General features: G+C 48.6%; 1 protein-coding gene across 1 annotated transcript; it reads left to right on the top strand.

Annotated features, from left to right (window-relative positions):
* On the top strand, positions 1-18,994 carry C4H8orf82 (chromosome 4 C8orf82 homolog). The gene is made up of 3 exons (XM_020815349.3): positions 1-249; positions 7,382-7,430; positions 14,231-18,994. Exons 1-3 carry the CDS (start codon positions 109-111, stop codon positions 14,689-14,691), a joined length of 651 nt encoding a protein of 216 aa, XP_020671008.3. The 5' UTR covers positions 1-108; the 3' UTR covers positions 14,692-18,994.
* Positions 18,995-21,678: the final 2,684 nt, after the last annotated feature.

Here is a 21,678-nt window from a genome sequence, read left to right as displayed (position 1 = left end):
ATCCCCGGGGGGACGAGGTCCGTCCCGGACCGGTTCCCCCATAGCGTCGCCCTTCGGACTAGGCCGCGCTCTCCGCCCGTGGCGCTCTCGTCGCCTACCGACGCCGGGATGCGGGTGCTGCGGAAAGGGCTGAGCTTGCTGGGGCGGCCGGGGGTCCTCCGCGGGCCCCACCAGCCCCTCTATCAGCAAGGGCAGAGCCCTTCGCCGCGGACCCGCGAGTACTTCTATTATGTCGACCACCAGGGACAGGTAATGAGGCGCGGGGCGGGGAGCCCCCCAGGATGATCGGTGGGGCTGCTGCCCCACGAGAGTTTTCCTCACCCACCCATCCACCCCGGTCCGCCAGGGCATGGCGATGCAGTGTGTGTGTGTGTGTGTGTGTGTGTGTGAGAGAGAGAGAGAGAGAGAGAGAGAGAGAGAGAGAGAGAGAGAGAGAGTCATCTCTCACTCTCACTCTCTCACACACACAAATACTCCACAATACTCATAACAGAGGCTGGTGAGCAATCCCTCTCCTTCACCAAGGATTTATATTATATTATTATATTACAGTATATTATATTATTTGGTCATCAAAAATGTGGAATTAGAACTGAGTGGCGGAGTAGACAGACTTCCAGGCCAACACCATGTTATTCTGGATGTTCAAGGAAAGCTCACAGGCACTTGGGAAAATTCCAAAGCTTGTTTAGCCGTTTAGTCCTTTCCAACCCTTCGTGACCCCAAGGACCATAGCACGCCAGGCCCTCCTGTCTTCCACTGCCTCTCGGAGTTGGGTCACATTCATGTTGGTCGCTTCGATGACCCTGTCCAGCCATCTCGTCCTCTGTCGTCCCCTTCTCCTCTTGCCTTCACACTTTCCCAACAGAATTCCAAAACTACGTCTACATTAAACAAATGGGTGACACAATGATGGGCTAAGTTCCTTGGTCGTAAGTGCAGGCTAATGCACAGTGAAATAATAAAAAGAGTGAAATGAAAAAAAAATACCTAATTCACTTATACACTAATGATTAGTGAGCAGCAGGAAACTGGAGAGCTGGTTTTAAAAATATGTTCAAAGGGGGAAACCTTCAGAGTTTATACAGTTGCCCAAGGTGCACGAAATGGAGAGAGAGCAGAGTTCACGGCAATAGAATGACCCACAGGCGCGCGCATGCACGCATGCCTGCACGTGCACGTGCATGTGTGCGCGTGCGCGCGCGCACACACACACATATTGAACTGGAATGAAGAAGGCTTAGGATAACTAGGAATGGATTTTTTCTATGGAAGAAATCTAGGCTTAGCTACTTTTGGTATGAAAAACAGACATCTATGTTCAACAGCTGCTTAGAGGCACCGTATTCTCTAATTAAAGTTGATGTCTTTTGTTGTTTGCAGTTAATGAGTGTCAGGATTTTAGTAAAATACAAGTCAGTGTTGTACGTTTGAAATGTGCCTTCTCCTGATCTAAACGTAACAAATCAATAGTGAAATTGGTCTCTGGGATTTATATTTATTTAGTTTTGTGCAACAGGGGATTACATCTTGTATTGTTGCCTATTGTGAGGGACACAAGCATTCTGTATAAAACTATTCCATGTTTTTATCTTTTCGACCTGACTCTTGACAGGCCTTAACCAACATGCCCACCACCAGTTTAAGTCAAAAGAGTAGCACTCCAGTCCAAAGGTTGCCTAGGGTAGATGTAATCAATTGCCTAGTACAGTAGTTCCTTCAGTTAAAGATGTCTGGCCACAGCCAATTCAACTAATACAAGTGATTATCAGCTTCCAAGGCAAGAATCTCCTGTTAATATTGTCTTGATCAGAGTGCTATCCATAGGCAGAGCTGGTTCTATAGGACAAGGAGATAGATCTTGTGACAGGGAGATGATGGATATAGGGCTTAATTGTGCTGTTTATGTCGAAATAGCTAAGGGATAGCTTTTTCAAAGGTGGTATTTTAGTGTACTTTGAATTCTAAGCTTCAGCAACACTCTTCATTCCAAAAGAACTTTCATCTTAGTCTCTTATAACCAAGACTGGCTGTACAACCATAACTCAAAGATGCACCAACTGTAGGGAGTTGAGAATAGGAAGCAATCCCCTTTGGGTGGCAGAACCTCCTTCAGCCCACTGACCCAAGATCTGCCAGCAGAACTTCTCTGTCAGTCAGTTTATGCTGACCAAAGAGCTAAAAATGGGATGGTGAAGGGTGGGACAAGGAAACACTGAATTATTTTAGCCTCAGACTTCTTTGAGTACCCGGATACAGGCAGCGTGCTGATGGAAAGAAAGTGAGACCAAAGTGAGGGCTCTCCAGAGTAACTCTCAATAATCCTAGGCTGCAAGGGGATCAGAGTCAGTGCAGCTTCAACTGAACAAGTGTCAGCTCTGCTGGCCCTCAGCCATCTTGGCTAGCTAGGATTGTGCTCACACACCAGTATTCTGTTTCCTTATTTACATATGCAGAGCTGTGGAGGCTAATGCAGTGATTTAATGAGATGCTGGTTGTGAGGTCCCTGTCAGATCACCGAGGGAGTTTCTGCAGCTGGAGCTCTACACACATAAATATTGAACAGCTTACTTGCCAAAGTGTCCTGCAGGACCACAGAGACAAACTAATTAATTTCAGCCCTGCCAAAACTGCATATATTGTGAACCTGTGGATTCTTACACATTCTGTGCATGTGTAATTCGGGAGTGCCTGTTTATACTTCTATAATTATTTCTTGGGGCTCTCGACCGGATTTATTTCACCCTCTTAAGTTCTTGAGTATCATGTCCTCATTTTAGGACTTAAAAGTCCAAGCCTATCTAGAAAAGATGCTTCCAAGGTTCGTAAAATGCAGTAGTCACTGTATTCTTAAAACGGTCTCCTGGGTGTGCAGAATGTCTGTATTTATGGACAGAGTTAGGAAACGATCATTGGGGAATCACCATGGCCATGGATGGTGCTCTCAGGATGTAGCTAAGGTCCCCGGCATTACTGGATCTCCTGGGGGGAAAGGGGGAGAAGCGTTCTGACTCCCAGTCTCAACCGGTAGAGTGTTTAGATGGCATTACTGCTCTTTTCCCGTACAAGGAAAAGGGCATTGGAATGAGACATGGGCCAGAGATTTCCCCCTCCCAAGACAGAGGGAAGCTCTGCAGCAGATGTGAATGTTTTCTCTTCTTTTCCGTAACTGTTAGAAGCCCTAACTGTTTTGCCCCATGCATAAGTCCCTGCATTGGCCCATGAAGGGCAGGATCCAAAGAAGCTGTCTTTTGGGGTGGGGAGGGCAACGAAACTGTCAGAAAGTACTGTTCAGTTTGTCCAGAAATTTCCTTCCGAGTGAACGTTAAGCAAAACAGGGAAAAGACAGAGAGGACGCTGGGTATTATGTTGAGACCAAAATGTAAAGATTGAACAAGAGAGAGGCTGCTCTTATGGATAAAGGGACCAACTGCAGAGGAATTTCAGAGTCTTGCGCTTCTTCTTGGTATGCAAGAGAAGGAATTCTGGCAGGCAAAGTTCCCTGTTTAAGAGAGAGGTGGCCCGTGTGTCTTCCGTCAGCGCAAAGTGGGAGAAGACTGGGAGGAAGCCCTGTTTACCTTCTGTGCATTTATCTGGTCTGTCTCGCTGTGAATTCCAGTCTTGGGCCCTGCTCAAGCAGTATAGAATCTATCCCTCTGAACATGCTTGGAGCGGGGGAACTAGAAAGCCTGGGAGCTTATTCATTTGGAGTGCCTACACGTTGATCGTGAACCTCTCCTTTTCAGTAAGTGTGGAAGGGAGGGGCCTGGTGTTCTCTCCCCACACACACACAGCACCCCTGCCCAGTGTGTTCAGAATGCGAGATTTTGTAATGCCTTAATAGGGTTTTTTCCCCCAGATTTCCCTGCAGAGGGAAAGGAGGTCTTTTTAAAAGCTTACTGCTTACCTGTCTGCCAGTAATCCTCCTCTTGATTCCCATAATGTCATTCTTGTTATGCCAAGTCTGCTGCCGACGGTGCCACCCCATGACCTATTATTCTCACATTATCTGAATGAGGCCAAGGATGTCTGGTATGAGATTTATTTTCAAGACAGCCATGTGCGTGTCACGTCTCGTGACTCTCCCCAGAAGTGTGTTTTCTCTACTACGTAGGTAAAGTCGTCTTATCATGAAAACTAAGGGGAATATCATCGGAATCTGCTGTGGTTCCAGAAAGGAAGCAAACATGGTTTAGTTTGGGAACAGCCTAGGAAAGCAGAGGTCAAGTGTGCACTCTGTAGGTCATCCAGACTCCAGTGAAGAGATAGTTCGGTCACATGACTTGGAGAGAGACCCTTTGGTCTAGGAAAACTACTGCCCGCCAAAACAGATGGCCTTGGGTTGGCCTGTTTAACTGTGAGTCAGCCTCTTCTCTTCCTCTTTGGCTTGGAGCTTAGGAAAGTTGGCTCTTGGACTATACACCTCCCTCCAGCCTTGGCCAGGATTCTGGGAGTAGCAATCTAAAGAAATGACTTTCCCAGGTTCTGACTGTAATGTCTGAACTGAAAAACCCTCACCACCAGCGTGGTTTATGTGCCATCAAGTCACTTGCCATGTATGCCAACTCTTATCAATTAATGACCTACAAAGGTCCTGTCATTAAAGGCCCTCCTCAGGTCTTAGTTATTGAGTAAATCCATCTTATGCGTGGTCTTCCTCTTTTCCTACTGACTTCAGATTTTCCTAGTATCGCTCTTTACCAGTGAGTTTTGTCTTCTCATGATACAGTGGTGCCTCGTTTGACGACGATAATGTGTTCCGTTAAAATCACTGTTAAGCAAAATCATCGTCAAGCAAAATTAAAAAACCCATTGAAATGCATTGAAAACCATTCAATGCGTTCCAATGGATGAAATACCTCACCATGCAGCGAAGACCCTCCATAGGGCGGCCATTTTCTGGTGCCTGTATAGCTAGGAATCTGTCCTTAACACAGCGGGGAGCCATTTTGCACAGTGGGAGCCATTTTGAAACCCAACAATCAGCTGTTTTTAGATCGTCGTAATGTGAAGAATCGGTTCCCGAAGCAGGGAACCGATTGTCGTGAAGCAAATTTCCCCCATAAGAACATTGTTTTGCAATCGCAAAAAAACCATCGTAAGGCGGATTCGTCGTTTTACGAGGTAAACGTTAAGCGAGGCACCACTGTACGTCCATTCCATCCGTTTGGTCCTTAACATAAGAATTGAGGCTTGGTATGATCTTGAGCCACTTTATTTGTCTTATTTATCTTGTCTTCCACCAACTAGCAGAATGTAGAAACCCACAGGTGAGTTCTCCTCCACAAGCACTCTTAAAATAAACTAGATCTGTGTGAGAGCATTTATATGTGCTCACAAGATTCCCCTTTCCTTTCAGCTAAGCACCCGTGAGAGAGCTCTGCAAGGGTTTGTGTGCCATAGCCAGACAGGTCCCGCTCTGCTTTGCTTTGCTTTGCCATATTCCATGACACACACACACCCAAGCCCACCCCCTCCTGTGGCCTCATGGTTGGGTTGCTTTTCCCTTGGGTGGAGGGAGCTCGAAAGAGAAATGGGAAGTATCCGAGGCTGCCGGCTGCTGCCGTGAAACAGGGAAAGGCTGCCTAACCCAATGTTTTTGATGGCCCAGGTGGGAGCAAGAGGCAGATCAAGGCTGAAAGAGCCATCTCTGGACTAGTGAGCAGTTGGCTTTTAGACAATAAGATGCATTGGAATTTTTTAAAGGGAAGAAAACTCTATATGCGGGGGGGGGGGGGGACAATTCATTGTAAATGGTTTGTATCGGCTCCTGGATTTTTCTCCCTCTCCCCCATTTTTTGCCTTGCCTGTGGCGTTGTCCTGTTTCAGAGTTTTAGCAAAATGTGGCAGCACCACTGTACTCCCCCCCCCCAAATTCTTCTGGAATATCTGACAGTACAACCGGAGGACCTGCCTCTAAAGACGGATCTGTGTTTCGGCTTCCCTTTCGTTGCAGCTCCTCCTGGGCACAGCTCTCCCCAGTGAGAGCAGTGGGAGTGTGGGGGGAGCGTTGCGTGGCTCCCTTCCAAGCCTGGGGGCTGTTTGGGCCTCTCTTTAATCCATTAGCGTGAATTCACACGCTTGCCTCTGCTGCATTCATGGTGTATCAAATTAGTGCTGAATTAATCATTACGAGAGAGATTAGGAGGTGTAATTAGTGCTAAAAGAAGAGTTTGCGGTTGGCCTGGGGCTCCGGAAATGGAACAGCCCTGGGGAATGCGGAAGCTCTCAGCTGGAGATATCTCCCCCCCCCCCCCCACTGGGCCGCTTTGGGCCAAGAAATTCTGAGCCAAGTCCTCAGAGAAGCTTTCCACACTCAGGTAGCTTTTCCCACATGTGCCCTCCTCTCTCTGCGGTGGTGTCCGTTCTCCCTTGTCCTGTGTTTTGCATCCGGTGCAGGCAAGATTGTCTGCTCAGAGGGGGGTCTCTCTGTGGCTGTGGCTTCCGATATCCGTGGCTGCCTCCGACATCAGCAGAGCCCATTTTATTTATTTATTCCCATTCCTCCACTGCCATCAGCCCTCCTTCTTCATTCTGGTCACTCAGAAGCATCGCCTTGGGCTGTGCTATTTGGTGCCACCGCCCAAGAATTGCACACCACAAAGCCCCCTTTGCCCCTTGCTCCAGAAGGTCGAGACAGCCTTCAATACAGTCCTTTTTTCAGCCATTCTCCAGCATTTTCTCCATAGTGAGTGCTCTGGGCCAAAGAACACACATACACACTCGCACACAAAAGGAACCGAATGTGCTTGCTTCAAACAGAGCAGGTCTCGTGGGTTATAGCCCAGGTCAGAGGAGAGTGTGAGGATCAGGTAAGGGTGCAGAGAAGGGTGCGAGCGAGTGAACCCTCAAAGGGAGTGAATCCTGGTCCCACAAAGCCTTTAATGACTCAATCCCTTACACACTTTGGGAGGATGCGCTGATTTCCTTGGGTTATAGGACATACGTTGAGGGTTACGGCTTTGAGGCTAGTTCTGACAGCCGACCTGAGCAAGTTGGGGAGGCGTGTGTATCCTTCCAGACTTTGGCCCTCGGAATGGCTTCGCAACAGACACCTCCAGCTTCTGCTTTCACCCTTTGTCTCTACGATGGTAAGCCCGCTGTAGACGATAGAGTGGAGGGGACGGGACTGGGAGCTGCCATCAAAAGCAACTCACACCTTCCTCTCTTGGGCTTTGCTCCTGGCGGAGGGATGGTGCTCTTGAATCCTGCCCCGGAATGCATGTGTCCCCCAGGAGTCATGCTCTTCTTCTTTCTTTCCTCCCCTCCTGCTTGGATCACGGTGTTTTGCAGGATGACAAGAGGGGCCGTGGACTAATTCCCATTTGTTGTCTTTCCTCCTCTTCCCATGCTGTCACCCTCCGCCGGTCCTGTTGCTCAGCTTTTCCTGGACGATGCCAAGGTCAAGAATTTCATCACCTGCTTCAAAGGTAAGGCCTGCTTTCTCCCTCCCACATCATACACTCTTGTGCCATGCTAGCGGAACAGATCCTCGGAAGAGAGGCACCCTCTGGGAAGGAGGCTGAGAAGGTTGGGCTCGCCTCTTGTAGTCACTCCTGTGGCTGTAATGGAGGTACGGCCAGCTGCTGATTTCCTGGGCAAAATCCAGTCAGGGAGCAGGCCCTCGTCCTTATAAAAATCACGGAGTCATAGAATAATGAAGTGGGAAGGAGCCTATAAGGTCACTGAGTCCAACCCTCTGCTCGATGCAGGAATATAAATCAAAACAGATCTGAGAGATGGTCCAATTTTTTTTCTTGAAGGCCTCCAGTGTTGGAGTAGTGCTCACCTCCTCCCCTTGAGGTCATGGGTTCTGTTGTCATTCTGCTCTAACATTTTGGAAGTCCCTCGAACACTAGGCCTCTGAAGCATCTCTGGGTTTGACACTAGTGTCCTTGAAAAGATGATGGGTGGCCATTCAGAGATCCTCGTCAGGCACTGTTTTGGGCTTTAAGCAAAGGCATTTGGGCCGCCCTGTTTCCCTTTGGCTTCCTCTTGGGTTGGGCCTCGTAGCAGACAAGAAGAGGCCAGGACCTTTCATTTCTAAGCTGCAGGCCACGGGCGCCTTGAGCCTGGCTTAAAGTTTGGTGTCCCTGCCGGGAGCTTTACATGTCCAAGAACCTTTGCGCCCAGTGAGTTTCGTTCCAGGGAAAGAACTCTTCCTCCAGGTTATGCAAGCTTTGGCAGGCGCTCTTGAGCAGATGGGAGCTTCTTGAACGCGCCCGGTTGTGTAAGTGAGAGCTCCCGATGCGACTTCAAGGATGCTCTGCTAAGCTAGCGCATGATCCCCCAAATCCCTGCTTTGACACTTTTATCGTCCTCCGGAACTGCACTCATCCCCTCCAGGGTTTCAGCATTAAGACCTGGCAGCGTAATCTTTAATCGGGGAATTAAAAGCCAGGCTGGCTCACTGCCAAATGCAGCAAAAACCCATGTCGAGTCACCACCGGAGGAGACCCTTCGGGCCAAAGGCAGGGTTTTCCTGGAGCGTTGGCGTACGGTGGGAGCAAATCGAGCTGGAGGGTCTCCTGCCAGCCCCCTTCCTCTTTCCCCCATCAGCCGAGCCATTCTTGAGCACCATATGTTCTCCATCCACTCCTTGGGGCTTTCTTTTCCAGCACACACCCTTCACTCCCATCCTCTGATGCCAGCTTTTGCTAATCCATAACCCTCAGTAATCATTCAAGTTAGTCAACGAGAGCTGAAGCAAATCACAGGGTAGATGAGGCCTTGTGGGATTTTAGGGGCCGGTGATACTTTCCCCATTAGCTGGCAAATAAGATATAAGCTCCTAAACTGTGTTTTTCCGTACCCTGTTCAACCCCGTTTGGGTGAAGTGTATCAGAGCAGGGGCTGGTCCACTTCTAGCCCTGATCTCCCTTTGCTGTTATGGCGCCCTTTCTCGGTCAAGAGAGCAAAGAACCGTGCTATTTAAAAAAAAAAACGACTGGAGAAATGTAGGAAGATGCTTGGTTTCAAATTAATGTCTCTGTTGAAACCGTTGTTGTTTAGTCGTGAAGTCATGTCTGACTCTTTGTGACCCCCCATGGACCAGAGCATGCCAGGCCCTCCTGTCTTCCACTGCCTCCCAGAGTTGAGTCAAATTCATGTTGTTTGCTTCAATGACACTGTCCATCCATCTCGTCCTCTGTCGTCCCCTTCTCCTATTGCCTTCACACTTTCCCAACATCAGGGTCTTTTCCATGGTCTTCTCATGAGATGGCCAAAGGACTGGAGCCTCAGCTTCAGGATCTGTCCTTCCAGTGAGCACTCAGGGTTGATTTCCTTCAGAATGGATAAGTTTGTTCTCCTTGCAGTCCAGGGGACTCTCAAGAGCCTCCTCCAGCACCACAATTCAAAAGCATCAATTCTTTGGCAGTCGGCCTTCTTTATGGTCCAGCTCTCACTTTCATACATTGCTACTAGAAAAACCATAGCTTTGGTTATGCAGACCTTTGTCGGCAAGGTAATGTCTCTGCTTTTTAAGATGCTGTCAAGGTTTGTCATCGCTTTCCTCCCAAGAAGCAGGCGTCTTTTGATTTTGTGGCTTCTGTCACCATCTGCAGTGATCACGGAGCCCAAGAAAGTAAAATCTGTCACTGCCTCCATATCTTCCCCTTCTATTTGCCAGGAGGTGATGGGACCAGTGGCCATGATCTTAGTTTTTTTGATGTTGAGTTTCAGGCCATTTTTTGCACTCTCCTCTTTCACCCTTATTTAATTCCTCCCCACTTTCTGCCATCAGACTGGTATCATCTGCATATCGGAGGTTGTTGATATTTCTTCCGGCAGTCTTGATTCCGGCTTGGGATTCCTCCAGTCCAGACGTTCACATGATGTATTCTGCATAGAAGTTAATTATGCAGGGGAAAAATATACAGCCTTGTACTCCATTTTCCAATTTTGAACCAATCAGTTGTTCCATATCCAGTTCTAACTGTTGCTTCCTGTCCCACATATAGATTTCTCAGGAGATAGACAAGGTGGTCAGGCACTCCCATTTCTTTAAGAACTTGCCATAGTTTGTTGTGGTCCACACAGTCAAAGGCTTTTGCATAGTCAGTGAAGCAGAAGTGGATGTTTTTCTGGAACTCTCTGGCTTTCTCCATAATCCAGCGCAGGTTAGAAATTTGGTCTCTAGTTCCTCTGCCCATATGGCTCTACAAAACAAGACCAGCACGACAACAGTAACAGAAGTGTTGAAATAGAGGATACTCTTGTTTCGCAGAAAGCACTTGTAAATTTTAGGAGAGATGCCATTTTTTTTGGTAGGATCTATGGGGCAAAGTGATTCTGAAGCCCACCCCAGGGTGCCACCCCCTTTGGGACATGGCACGCTGAAGCCATCGGAAACTTTCTTGGTGATGCAGTGGAATCAGGCAGGGGGCAGAAACAAGCAAACCAACCAGCTTTCTTTGGAAGACTGACTACATTTTTTAAAAAATTACTTTAATTTAATTTTTTTTCTCTCAAATTCAAAATGAAATTCATGTCAGAAACATGAAAGGATTAATAAAACATTTGAAGAAATTGAAGGCAGCATTTCTTTAGCCTTACCTTTCTTTTTTCTTTCTTTCTTTTTCTTTCTTTTTTCTTTTTTTTTCTTTTTTTGGCCTTTTTGTAAAACAAGCTCATCTCACCTGCCAGCTCCAACAGGCTCCTTCTCCCTCTATTTAATTCAATTTCATGAGGCACCCTTTCCTACTTTTGAGCAAGACATGGGCCAAAGGGGTGCCTTTCGGATGTTGTCAAGACGGCCTCTTCTAGCTTTCTTCCCCATTGGCTTATGCTGGTTTGGGATGATGGCGGTCAGAGTACAACCTTCGCGTCCAGGGGTGTGGGTGACATGATTTGCTCACTCCTGTCTTAGGCAATCAGAAGGTGCTTTATTTACCTTTTTCTGGATGGGGGCGAGAAAACAAAAGCCCCTGCCAGTTAATGTGCCGTCTGCTGTTTCCGTTCCTAATCCCACTGAGGCCACTGACAGATCAGCTTCAACCCCAACCCCCAAGCTGCACGGCAGAGGATGCTACCCCCATGCTGGCCTTCTGCTTTGCCAGGAGCATTGTCGGCGTGTGGTTGCTTTCTGCTACATCCATCCCCTTTGAACGGATGCATCGTCGGACAGCACCAGCCGAGCGGGAGAGAAGGAGATGGGGGAGGCTGCTGGGATCCACAGAATCCATTTGCCTGGCTAAACATGTTTGTAGCATGTTTGCGCGTGAGCATGACATGCTCCTCCACAGGTGTGACATCCCCCGCGCATGGAGCTCGCTCCCCCCCAAGCGGGTCCCAAAAAGGTTGGGGACCACTGTTATAAATCATTGAGTCCAGCTGCAGTGAAGGAGGCCCAGTTGGGGAATAAAACTCCCAGCCAGATGGCTTCGCTGTCAGATGCCTAAACCACTGAGCTATCCAGCAGTTCAAGAAATGGTCTCCAAAGGAGGTGGGTTTTTTAGAGGAGGTACATTATAGTGACACTAAGCAGGTAGGACCAGAGGCCTCAGAGGACAGGCAGGTGACCACGGAATGGGGCCTCTCATGGAAAACTGAGGTGTAACTGTAAATGTATATTGCTTTTACCGAACATATTTCATATCATGTTATTAATTTTTTCTTTATATTTTAATAATTTACTGTTTTTAGCTTTTAATGTTGTGTTTGTAATAATGTAAACCGCCTTGAGTTCTTTTTAAGGAGAAAGAACTCTCCTTAAATGAAGGAACGAGGAACTGGGCCTTCTCAGCAGTGGCCCCTCGCCTTTGGAACAACTTGCCCATGGAGATCCGCCTGGCTCCCTCTCTGGGTGTTTTCAGGAATAAACTTGAAACCTGGCTAGTTGGGCAGGCTTTCCCTCCTGCCGTATCTTAATTTCTTATACTTTCACCACCTTGGATCTAAAATATATATTTTTTGTTTTTATTGTTTTTAAATTTGTAAACTGCCCAGAGTAGACCTTTGGTCTAGATCAGTGGTTCTTAACCTTTGTTACTCGGATGCTTTTGAACTGCAACTCCCAGAAACCCCAGTCAGGACAGCTGGTGGTGAAGGCTTCTGGGAGTTGCAGTCCAAAACTCCTGAGTAACCCAAGGTTAAGAACCAGTGGTCTAGATGGATGGGATAGAAATCCAATGAATGAATGAATGAATGAATGAATGAAGGAATGAAGGAAGGAAGGAAGGAAGGAAGGAAGGATTATTGTCTAAAAGCCTCTAAGTATGTCTTTAAATGCCCCTCAAAAGGAACTTCTGAAAATAACAAGGTTCCCACTCATGAGAATCATAGAATCGCAGAAAAGACCTCTGGGTAGTGTGGGCGGCATATTAATTAATTAATTAATTAATTAAGTAAGTAAGTAAGTAAGTAAGTAAGTAAGTAAGTAAGTAAGTAAGTAAGTAAGTAAGTAAGTTGGAAGGGGCCTCTCAAAGGCCATCAAGTCCAGCCCCCTGCTCGATGCAGGTATCGAACCAAAAGATATTAGCTACAGGCAATTTTTATCACTTGTAACTGGTCGCTTCCAATCTCTGGCACATCCCGAGGCCTCCATTGGAGATACAGGTCTGATCTTTTCCTGCCTGGTGGCTGTGAGCTCTCAAGCCGCAGATATGTTCAAATTCCCAAAGGCAAATCATGCAAAATGTGACTAAAAAGAGATGTGCTTAAGAAGAAAGCAGAGCCTTAACCATGTAAATAGAGACGGTGTTTCCGGCGGTTGCTTGACTTCACTTCTCCATCGCGGGATCTGCTAAGTGGAGGAAAGTCTGCTGGGAATGGCTCTAATTGCCTCGTTCTGAGCCGCCCGCTCGCCTGCTGTTGCCGCTGCTTCTGCAGCTTCTGCCTGCTCGGCTTCGAGGGGCTTGGCGCGGGGAGCGCAGCCGGAGGGGTTCTTCTTTCCTCCTGTCATACTCCAAATCAGCCGTAGCATCCGGGGACCCCTTAGCTCTCTGCAAAGAGGGACACGAAGCACGCCGAGAGCAAAGGAAAGGGGAATAAAGCGCCCTGTCAGGCAGCCGAAAGGGAAGGCCTGCGGTAAAAGGGAAAGATGGGTTCTGCGCAGAGCTAGTGTTTTTCTTCCAGAGAGGCCGACAACCTTTCTGACAGGGATCCAGCGTTCTCTGTGATGTTGTTATTATCGCAGGGGATGGTGCCCTGCGGTCAGCCAGACCCCAAAAGGCTTCCCTTGTTTAGAAGTGGTGGATGTCGTCTGTGTGCAAGCCTTTTCGGACATCAGGTGCCTGACTCGGGAAAGGGTCTCCGTTCAGATCCTGCCGATTGCATCAGCAAGCCGCCCGTGTTTCCACTCCAGGCCCTTCCATGTCCTTCGGGTTCTCTTGGAGCAGAGCTAGGAAACTCCCCCCCCCCGGTCTCCCCTGGAATCCTGAGGGCCAGATTTTGGGAGGTCCCGCGGCTGCCTCCAGAACGAAGGTTGGCTCTTCAGTCAAGATGGGCGCGAGGTGGGACGAATCGCTTCGTGCCCATCTCTGATCTTCTGCCGCCGTCCTATTTCGCTCCAGAAAGGCATTCACTTGCGGACTGCTTCGTAGGAGACTCAGAGCTTGAGAAAATATCCACCCCACCCTTTAGATGGGACTAAGCAGGCTGGGAGGAGGCTGGGGGGGACTTGCCCTGGAGGATTGGAGTAGCCCATCCCCAGCTCAGGGCAGCCCTCTTTTGCATGACCCCCATCTCACCCCAGTGAACCCACAGAAAGTAACCTGCTGCCCTGAGAGAAAGTTTCTCCCCCTTAAAATGTTCACCTTGAGGTTAAGAAGGAGGTGTAGTTTCTCAGGAGGCAGTAGGTGGCTTAGCTAGCAGCCGCCCCCAGCTGGCCTAGCTTCTCCTTTCCCCAGATAAGAAGGGCTCTGGGAGGCTGATTTAATGTAATGTAATTGCTTTCAAAATCTGTTTTGCTCGGCCAGTCACTCAGGGTAAGCTTGCCTGGAGAGAAAGGTCTTGGCCTGCTTGCGGAAGGATGGCCAAGATGGGGCCGGGCTGGCCTCCAGTGGCAAGGAGTTCCAGAGTCTCTTGGAGCAGCCACAGAGAAGGCCCCTCCTCCTGTTTCCCCTACCAAAGACACCTGTGAGGGTGGTGGGACCGAGGGAAAGGCCTCCCCTGAGGATCTTAACACTCGAGCCGGCTCATCAAGGGAGAGGCGGTCCTGGAGAGAGCTTGGACTCTAAGCTGCTTAGGAATGCCTTGACCAGCCCTTTGCTTTATTTCCCTCCTCCAGAAAAGCAGTTTTTGGTCTTCTTCTTCAAGCAACTGACCATGAACCGGAGCGGGCGCTACGAAGACTCCTTCCCTTACCTGTCTCCCTGTGGCCGGGAGCACAACTACGTCCGCTGCGATGACCGGCCCGTTGTCTTCACCCACCTCCTGCGGGGAACCTCGGGGGAGGAGCTGTTCTCCTACTGCGGCGGGGCTGAGAGGCTGGTGGTGCCCTTCCAGCCGGAGAAGCTGCTGATGTTGCCCGAGAACGGGCGCGTCTACCACCCGGGCCCGGAGAAAGCTGGCGGAGTAGGGCTGGTGAAATCCGCACTGGCCTTTGAGCTCAGCCCCGGCTTCCAGTACGACCGGGGGGCCGGCCAGCCCCCCACCCATTTCCACTGGCAGAACCAGCGCCACGCCCTGACGAACGAGTTGCTGCCCTTTATCCGAGGCAAGACAGAGGAGGAAGGAGCCCAGGACTAAGAACGGCCCTGGCCTGTGAACTATCCCCGGCCTTCTGAACCGCACAGGAGTCCCTGGAGCCCGTCTCCATAGTTGGCCGCAGCAACAGCTAGTGGGGGACCCCCTTCCCATTATCCCATGGATTTTCTTTATCCAGGTGGATAATCCGATGAAGCCGGTGGAAAGTTTCTGATCCAAGGCCAGCCACCTTCCTGGGAGGGCTGGGTGGTAGAACTGCTTGGAATAAAATGGAGCTCTCTCTTGCTCTCTCATGCTGCAGACCGGTGTATGTTCAAGCAGGAGACCTAAGAAGCTTCAGAGATATTCGCCCTTCTGTCTGTAGTGCCGTAGAGTTCTGTGGCCTTTGGGACTCGGCGAGGGGATTTAACTCGAGTTCTGGAAGGAACGGTACCTTTCCTCACTTCTTCTGTTGGTGGCCAGAGACCAGGTTTTTCAAACCCTGATGGATCTGCTTGTGACAATGCCTTAAGTCCCTGAGAAGACATGGTCTCTGCAAGTCCCTCTGGCATTTCCCAAGTGAGGTTTCTCTGGACGGGATGCCCATCTCTTGTGCTGTTTGTTCCCGCAGCCTTGGCCCTGGTGGTCTAACCTAGGAGCCCATAAATTTTCTAGCCACTGAGCATCAAGGGCCCAGCCAGTTTGCACTTTGAGGTAGATCTCAAAAGGCCTCAGTCTCTGTTGAGGGGAAGAGGTGGGTGGGCGCGCATGTTCAGCGGGCGGAAGAGTACCCCATAGCAGCGCTCCACACTTCATCCCTGATGGTGCAGGACCCACCCATCATGCAGCTGTTGCTTAGGATAGTAAATGCCACAATGCTGCAGACCCAGACAGAGTTTCTGCTTTCGGGCTTGGTCTGGCCAAAAAGATATCGCAGGGTCTCCGGAGTTTGCTGCTGATCTCCGGAGCCTGGAAGAAGGGACTTGGGTGTTTGGCAGAGAACGCATGAAAGCTTCCTTAATCCCTGTTTTTAAAAACACTCTCTTGTGTTCCTTAGCAGAGATATTCCCTCTTTTCCTCCCGTTTGCCCCCCCCATGAATTCTGGGGTGTGAGGGGCAGACTTCAGAGGATCTGCTCAAGCATTTGGTCTAGCAGCCAAACTATGAGCACCCCTTATTTGCAAGGGGAAAGAAGGAGAAGAGTGGAACAGACATTCTCTCTCTCTCTCTCTCTCTCTCTCTCTCTCTCTCTCTCTCTCTGGATTCCATTCCTCAGACCATGGGGATTTTGGGAGCTGGAGACCCAAGAATCAGGCTGACGAGGGTAAGCAGAGCCCAAGTAAGACACCAAAGCAGAAGGCAGGAAACAGCTAGACTGCTCACCTGCATATTTTCTTGGCCAGGGTCCTTCTGGTTGAGGAGGCCCCGCTTCCCACCTGTCTCACCAACCTCAGGTGGAAGAGGAGAGGCAGGCTGTTGGCCGTCAGAGATGTGGGACCTTCCTGTGAATGAGGAAAGGCGTGCGCAGTGGGCAGAAGATGAGTACTGCATCCCTTCTGTAGAGCAGAGCAATGGAAGTCCCCACTGAGCAGAATAACTATGAGGGCGAAGAGGTTAAGAAAATGAGTCTGAAGACGGGAGACCCAAGTTCCTCTCCTCATTCAGCCATTATGGGTAGCAGGCCGCTCTCGCTTTTCTCAAAATAATCTGCCTTTCAAGGTTGTTGCCAGGATCACATGCGGGAAAGGGGGAACAATGTTCATCTGTTGCGTTAAAGGACAGGAGTCTGTGAACTGTGTCTTGAACTGGACCACGGGTTCAAATCCCCACTGGGCCACAGAAACCCACTGGAGTGTGGCCGTGGGACAACCACTCCTTCAAAGTGTCTCACATACCTTGAAATGCCACGTAGGGTCGCCGCATGTTAGAAGCAACTGGATGGCAGAGTGAATGAAAAATGGAATAAATGAAATTTAAGGAACTAAGCCTCTGCGAGGGTGCTCCTGGGGTGTGATATTCTCAGGATATATTTTTTTCCATTGGAAAAATGGGTTCCCTGTGTGCATTTTGAGGATGCAGATCCATGTGCGTGCCCAACCTTTCTGTAGTATTCATAACTGTTGCTCCTTCAGCTTTTAGAGCAGGAGGTTACGTTTCGAAGGGAGATGTATGGGAGTTAGGGTCTGTCCGAAATGTTGAGTCGCTGGACTGTCTGAAATGCTTCCGGATCCAGTTTGACTTGCAGATATTCCCAGTGCTGGTTGAGACATGGAAATCGGCATGTCAAGGCCCACATGAGACGGCTTGATTCAATGAAGGAAGACCCAGCCTTTAGTTTGCAGGACCAGGGCAGGGGTGTCCACAGCTGCCAGGAGTCAGAAGCAAAATGGCAGCATGTAAGAACAACACACAGTTCATTCCCTCACGCACATCCCAACCCTACCCATAGCACAGTGCCACTGTTTTCACCTGGAGAAGAAGCGGATCCTTCTCAGTTCACCTCCTGAGCTTCCCAGATTTTGATCGGAGTTGCCACCTTCGTATCCCGGTTGCACCAGCCGTGGGAGATAATGGTAAGACAGAACCCCCCCCCCCCTGCGGTTCTTCCTAGCCCCATGCACGCTGGAGCAGAGCATCTCTGATACGCGGAAACCAGGTGATGGTTCTCAGCAAAATCGGCTGCTTTCTAAATAGAACCGTCTCCTTGTTCCCAAGGAAACATCACTTCCCATCCTGTTTGTTCTCCAGAATGCCTTAAGTGCCTTTTTAAAACAGGTGGATGTGATCTTTGTTGACAGCTTTCGATCCAAACCCTGACCTTCTCTGCCACGTTTCTGCAGGATCCTGCCAACCACCAAGAGCTGGCATCCTCCACGGCTTCTCTTGAGATTTCGCTGCCTGTCCAAAATGGAGATGATTGCTCGGGCGTTACTCCATTTCGTGCTTTCAGAAGCCAGCGTTGGCTGGAAAGAGGGAAGCCTCGACAGGCCAGCTGTAACAAAATCAAGCTGCAGAATTGTTAAGAGCTTTGCTCTTTGATTGCAGAGTTACTACCTCAAAACAAACTTCCAGGAGCTGAGCTGAAGGACATCTTTTACAGTGGGGGTTTGAAATTCCCGCTTTGCTGGAAAAACGCTTCTTGGTGGATTGGGCAATAGAAGTTGCTAGCTATGGGCTGAATGCAATTTGACTCTTTGATGCCCATGTGCAGCTTTCTTGAACTGGTTTTGGGGTGTAGAGCAGAGGGCTTCAGTGGGAGCAGGAGATACTCCCCCCCCAACTTCCACTGGATTCTGTTATTGTGCAAGGAAATATCTGACATTAGAACGGCTCTTTCTTGCTATCGAAATGGAACTCAGGCATTATGCTGGTTTGGCTTCCAGCGGCATGCATTAAAAAGCACATTTGTCTAGGAGGCTCACAGGAGCTGGCTCAGCAAATGTCCCATCTCCCTTAACTTGAGAGAGGGGACCGCGGCCCTTGAAAGGTGTTGAGGGGTGGTATTGATGTCCTCCAGCCATCCCATGCCCTTCTGCCCAACGGTATTTGTTTAACACGGATCTCCAAACACGGAACTCTTGAGACGGAAGGGCAATGCTGAATTCTTGAAGCAGGGACCGGGTTGGCCCCCCGTGCAGGGAAGGGTCCCTCTCCGATGGTGTCTTCCCTATTCCCAGTTGCAGAACAGGGAGAAAGAGTTAATTAATTGCATGCTGTAATTTGCCAGAGAGAAGCCGCAGCGTGCCTTGCTGCCTTTGGGGAGCCCTGAGATGTGCTCTGGAAATGAAACCCCGCTCCCTTCTTGCTTTTCATCTTCAAAGCGCCTCGGCAAGCATTTGATCATCACGCCTCCCTCCCCAGAGGGGTCGGCTGGGGTGAAGATCGTGACTCATAATGGTGGGACTGAGCGAGAGAGGTTGACAAGGAGAGGAAGCGGCCCTCAAGGTTGTCCCCAGCCAGGTCTCTTCTGTTGGGGATACCTAGTGGGGATTTTTTTTTTCAGAGGCTGGCTCTGTGCCAGGAACAATCATCCCCCCCCCACCCCTGGTAAGGCAGCTCAGCATCCATTTATTTATTCATTCAGTGTTTAAAACATATGCACTCTTTTCCCATCAGTGCTTCAGAAAGTGTTGTACAAAAAAAAGGCAGCCTTTTAAGAAGTTACAAAAAAAAAAACACACAGTTGAGCAGGAGGTGTAAAGCCTTGACAGCAGAATAAGGGCTGAACTAGACAGGGCTCCATTCACGAAAGAGCAAATGTGGGCCAGACAGGGCTGGCAGCACCTGGAGAGTTTTAACCATCTGCCAAGCCACTAGGATCCTAAGCTAGACCGGGAGTCCTGCATGTCCTGTTTCCTGTTTTTTTTTTAAACACACAGACACACATAAACTGATCACAGTGAGGATGGTGTCTCACATCCACTTTGACTGGAAACCTCAAAACCACCACAAGACTCAAGAAACCCTGAGAAAAAGCAGAATAAAAGGAAGTCAAGGAGAAAAGACCAAGGCTGGGGGACTATGATAAGCTGTCCTTTATTTACAAAGCCCTAAGGTTCGTTTACAAAATAAAATCAGCAGTCACAATATTCATCAAAGGAATACATATAAAAGGAAGAATAAATTCAAGAAAACAACCCCAATTTTGATACAATACACAAGGGGTGATCAGTACAGTAGGACTCCCATATTTGCAGGATCAGTATCTGTTGATTCACTTATCCACAGTCTGAAAATATTAAAAGAAAAATCCCAGAAATATGTATTTCTAAAGATGAACTGACCAGAACTGGCCACTAGAGGGAGGCAGAGACCATTATCTGTGTTGTTGTTTAGTCGTTAAATCGTGTCCGACTCTTCGTGACCCCCACGGACCAGAGCACGCCAGGCCCTCCTGTCTTCCATTGCCTCCCAGAGTTGGGTCAAAGTCGTGTTTGGTCAACGTGATATGTGTAGCGTTTGCTAAAGAAATGGCGCTCACTATACAGTGGTGTCTCGACTTACAAACGACTTGCGACCAATTTGAGTTATGACCAGCTCAAGCTGCAAAATTTTGCTTTGCCTTGCAACCGGAGCTTTGATATATGACCAGAAAAAAGGCAGGGAATTTAAAGTGCTAACCATTGGTCGGGGAAGAGGCTGCTTCTTTGTACAATGGGGTCTTGACTTGAGAACTTAATCCGTATTGGAAGGCGGTTCTCAAGTCGAAAAGTTCTCAGGTCAAATCTGCATTTCCCATAGGAATGCATTGAAAACCATTTGATCCGTATCTGCTCTTTTCCGTCCATAGAAACTAATGGGAAGCTGCTATTCCGCCTTCGACCACTAGAGGGGGATATTTTGTTTCTTTTTTCCTTAGGTCAAGAAAGGTTCAGGGAAGGCAGGGAAAAGACAGTCCAGGCAGTCCAGGACCAGGCAGTCCGAAGACTGTCTCCCAATCCACTCTCTAAATGCTGGGAGGAGTGAGGAAGCAGACAGGCACCCTTTTCACTGGCCAACAGTTAACTGAAAGTTCAAATTTTGCACTTTCCCTGCCTCCCACGTGGTTTTTTTTCAGTTCTTAACTCAAATCTAAGTACTTAAGTCAAGTCAATATTTTCCTATGAGAGTGGTTCTTAAGTCAAAATGTTCTTAACTTGAGCCGTTCTTAAGTCAAGACCCCACTGTAGCTCTTTTGCCCCAACGGTTAGAGAGTGTGCGTTGGAGGAGGCTTCAGGCTGCCTGGTATTGCTTTCTGCTTATTAAAATGCATGTTCTGAGTGAGTACAAGGTTTTGCAGCGTGGCTTTTGGCCTGGGGGAGTTATGTTTCTGTACTCTGATGGGTCTTGCAGTGGTTTTTTTTCCAGAACGGATTAATCGCGTTTCCGATGGTCTTGCAGTGGTTTTTTTAAAAAATTGGTAGGTTTTTTTTTTCTGGCCAGAACGGATTAATCGTGTTTCGATGTATTCCTGTGGGAAATGGTGCTTTGAGTTAAGCCCAACTTGACCATCTTCTGGAACCAATTAAGTTCGTAAATCAAGGCACTACTGGTAATCCACATTTTTCAGCATTGGGGGGGGGGTTTGGAAACAATCCCCTGCAGATACTGTATAGAAAAGGGCAGCTAATTCTAAACTACAAAGAGGTGCTATAAAGGAACGGCTTAACTTGTTTCCTGAAGGTTTCTATGATTTGCATCCCACGTACCTGCAGAAGTGTCTGGTTCATCCTTGCAAGCCGCCTGTTCCAAAGTGGGCCACTTGGCCCTGGAGGTCAGCCAGGAAACTAGCAGGACGCAGTTGACTGGCTAGAAATACTGCAGATGACTATCATCCTGTGCAGGTGTGCAGCCTCTACCACCTAGTGATGGGGCAGACAGGTGATGGGGTCAAGCTCTACAGGTAGATCTCTGGATAACTCACAGGTATGGTTAGCAAAGGCTTCTGAATCCTGACAGCTTAATGATAGCAAAAGGTTTTGCGTCAGGCTGCTTCTGGATGGATGCTTCCCTAACGCAATCAATCAAAAGACCTTGTGCAACTTGTCCATCTTTCCTTTTGTAATCGATTGTCTTTTTGAGGTAAGAAACGCCATGGAGGAAAAGGTGGGAAAACAGAGGTAAAAAGTTACCAGTGGGATATGACAGGGCCCATAAAGTGCCAATCTTTTCCCACCATTTCTTCTACTTTTTTTTTTTTTTTTGGACACAGGATGATTGCAAAATAAAATCTTCATGGGGAAACATCTTCACCTTTTTGCACCTTTAAAATCTCCCTATTGAGAGATCCTGCCTTAGAGCGGAGGTCTTTTTTTTTTTTTTTTTTTTTTTTTTTTTTTTTTTTTTTTTTTTTTGAAACTCTGGTGGCTGATTAACACCGAGTTTTGGGTAAAAATCCCTGGCAGCCGTCACACTAGTAGAGATGATGTGCTTCCCCGTAATGCAGTTGTGATGGGGAGCGAGGTGTCTAACGGACTCCGCCCTAGATCCCTATTTTACATCAGGGTTTCCCTGTGATGATGTGATGTGTCCTCTGAGCGCTCAACCTGGAGGCAGGCATTGCATCACGGC

Source organism: Pogona vitticeps, chromosome 4, assembly GCF_051106095.1.
Source record: "Pogona vitticeps strain Pit_001003342236 chromosome 4, PviZW2.1, whole genome shotgun sequence".
NCBI lineage: Eukaryota > Metazoa > Chordata > Lepidosauria > Squamata > Agamidae > Pogona > Pogona vitticeps.
Note: the sequence above shows the minus strand (reverse complement) of the source record. Positions and strands in the feature narration are given on the sequence as shown.